Here is a 2,695-nt window from a genome sequence, read left to right on the forward strand (position 1 = left end):
TGTGCCTTCTACGTGCTGCCCACCCACCCCTGTTCCAGCTTTCCTTCAGCCTGGCTGTCATATGAATGGAGGGGAAGCCTTGCAGCCAGCAGTTTTCCCTGAATAAATCAGAGAAACACGCATGTCAGAGCCAGAAGAGATGTCCTGGGTTATTTTCCTGCCCCCAACCACACCGGGGAGCCTGAGTGCAGAGAGAAGCAGAGACTCACCTTGGAGGTAGTAGCAAAGTCAGGACTAAAGCTCAATCTGCCAGTCTAGTGGTATTTCCAATCCCACAGGGGGCCTCAAACTTCTACAGAAGCCATGGATTAATTCTGGGGCTCTCTATTTCTTTGAATTTGATTTATTTTTCCTTCAGACACTGTATTCCTTAAGGGCAGATTCTGGGTTTTCCTAATTTTAGTATTTATTATTCCATCTCTTCAATAAATATTGGTGTAGCATCTATTATATAAGTTAGTATCTACTCTAGGCTCTGAGAATACAATGCACACCTGAACAAAGTTTCTGTCCTCCTGGAGCTTATATTCCAGAAGTGGGGGGGTTAAATAATAAGCATAAAACTCAAATAAATATGTGTTATTTCAGTTGGTGATGAGTTATGGCAAAAAATAAAACAGGGAGATGTGGGACTCAAAGAATGCTGGTGTAGGGGGGAAGAGAGAGAGTTAAACCACAGGATCAGAAAGATAGAAATGGCATTTTTATAGCCTTGGTAGCTACTTTATGGTCACAAGGATAGTCCATGGAGAACTGACCTCTGAACTTTCCCATTCAGGCAAATTTCAGTATAATTAGGCAAATCCACTCTGACCAGAAACCAGTGTGCTTAAAGCAATTTACTTATGTTCATCTGAGATAAGTGCATTTAAATTCAACCCCTTTTTAGTGTTTCTGTATTTGTTGGGGTGTATTATTCATATATTTCATTCTAAACAAAGTATTATAAATGCATTTTGAACCTTAACATTTATCGTAAATACTCACCACATTTGTTTTAGTTTTGAATTATTAGTTGTAATTTTTTCTGGATATTTTTTGCTTTTTGTTTATTTGAAACACTTTATTTGAAAATTCATATATAAACATACAATTGAAAAGAACAGAGATGCAATGTAATAGACAATAGATTCTAAGTAATATAATGTCTGTTTGTGTTTTAAGGAAAGGATTAATTTTCCACCTGGCAAAAAAGTTGCCAGAGAACACCTGCTGTTATTTTGTACTTTTGAAACAAGATTTCTGAGCCAAAATTCTTCACTTCTTTATTTGTGTTTGAAAGATTCACTATTCCAGTAACTGGCCATTCTCAAAATTTTCAGGTTGATTTGTCAAAATGAACTCATCATTATATCTTCTGTCAAGAATATCAGACTTGAACTCTCAGCTATTGGATTGTTACTTTATAATTTACATACATGGTCCATGAAAACAATATACACTCCACTACTGAAATGAAAAGGCAAAACCAAAGCTCTGTGGTTGAATTCATCCTCTCGGGCTTTTCTAATTTTCCTGAACTCCAAGGGCAGCTCTTTGGGGTTTTCTTGGTTGATTACCTGGTGACTCTGATGGGAAATGCCATCATTATAGTCATCATTTCCCTGGAACAGAGCTTATACGTTCCCATGTATTTGTTTCTCCTGAACTTGTCTGTGGTGCATGTGAGTTTCAGTGCAGTCATTATGCCTGAAATGCTGGTGGCCCTCTCCAATGAAAAAAAAGTATGATCACCTTTGCAGACTGTTTTGCACAGACGTATTTCATTCTTCTTTTTGGTGGGACCGAATGTTTTCTCCTGGGGGCAATGGCTTATGACCAATTTGCTGCAATCTGCCGTCCTCTGAGCTACCCAATGATTATGAATAAAAGGGTTTTCGTGAAATTAGTTATATTCTCATGGGTCTCAGGGATCATGGTGGCTACTGTGCAGACCTCATGGGTTTTTAGTTTTCCCTTCTGTGGCCCCAATGAAATTAATCATCTCTTCTGTGAGACTCCCCCAAGGCTAGAGCTTGCATGTGCAGACATCCTTTTATTTGAAATCTATGCATTCACTGGCGCCCTTTTGATTGTTATGCTTCCTTTCTTGTTGATACTCCTGTCTTACATTCGAATCCTCTTTGCCATCCTGAAGATGTCATCAACCACTGGGAGGCAAAAGGCCTTCTCCACCTGTGCCTCCCATCTCATGTCTGTTACCCTCTTCTGTGGCACAGCCAGTATGACTTACTTACAACCCACATCTGGCTACTCCCCAGAAACCAAGAAGCTGATGTCCTTGTCTTACTCACTTCTTAACGCCTCTGCTGAATCCACTGATCTACAGTTTGAGAAACAGTGAGCTGAAAAGAGCTTTGATGAAATTATGGCTAAGAAAAGTAGATTTATATGCATTCTGACTATGCTGAGAAGCTATGTGATATTTGGTCAATGCTGGACTGAACTTTATTTAAATTTAATAAATGGTAGAAACAGTTTGCATTTCTTGGTACGAATATGTTTGATTTTTTGAGTTCTACAAATCTGATAATATATTAGGGCATCTTTATATATTAATGTTTTTATTCTTTTTTCATAGATGCATAATATTCCTTAATATTAGGTATAACACAGTTTCTTCAAAAAATTGTTTATTGGTGGCCATATGGGTATGTGTTAACTTTTTGTCTCTTTAGAGAAAGCTAAATAAAGA

At 38.0% G+C, this 2,695-nt stretch overlaps 1 protein-coding gene across 1 annotated transcript; it reads left to right on the forward strand.

Annotated features, from left to right (window-relative positions):
* Positions 1 to 1,454: 1,454 nt before the first annotated feature.
* OR10A3 (olfactory receptor family 10 subfamily A member 3) lies at positions 1,455 to 2,402 on the forward strand. The gene is given in 3 exon segments (XM_030831096.1): positions 1,455 to 1,718; positions 1,721 to 2,296; positions 2,298 to 2,402. Coding segments are annotated over 3 exon segments (945 nt in total).
* The last annotated feature ends 293 nt before the right edge of the window (positions 2,403 to 2,695 follow it).

This window comes from Globicephala melas, chromosome 8 (genome assembly GCF_963455315.2).
Source record: "Globicephala melas chromosome 8, mGloMel1.2, whole genome shotgun sequence".
NCBI lineage: Eukaryota > Metazoa > Chordata > Mammalia > Artiodactyla > Delphinidae > Globicephala > Globicephala melas.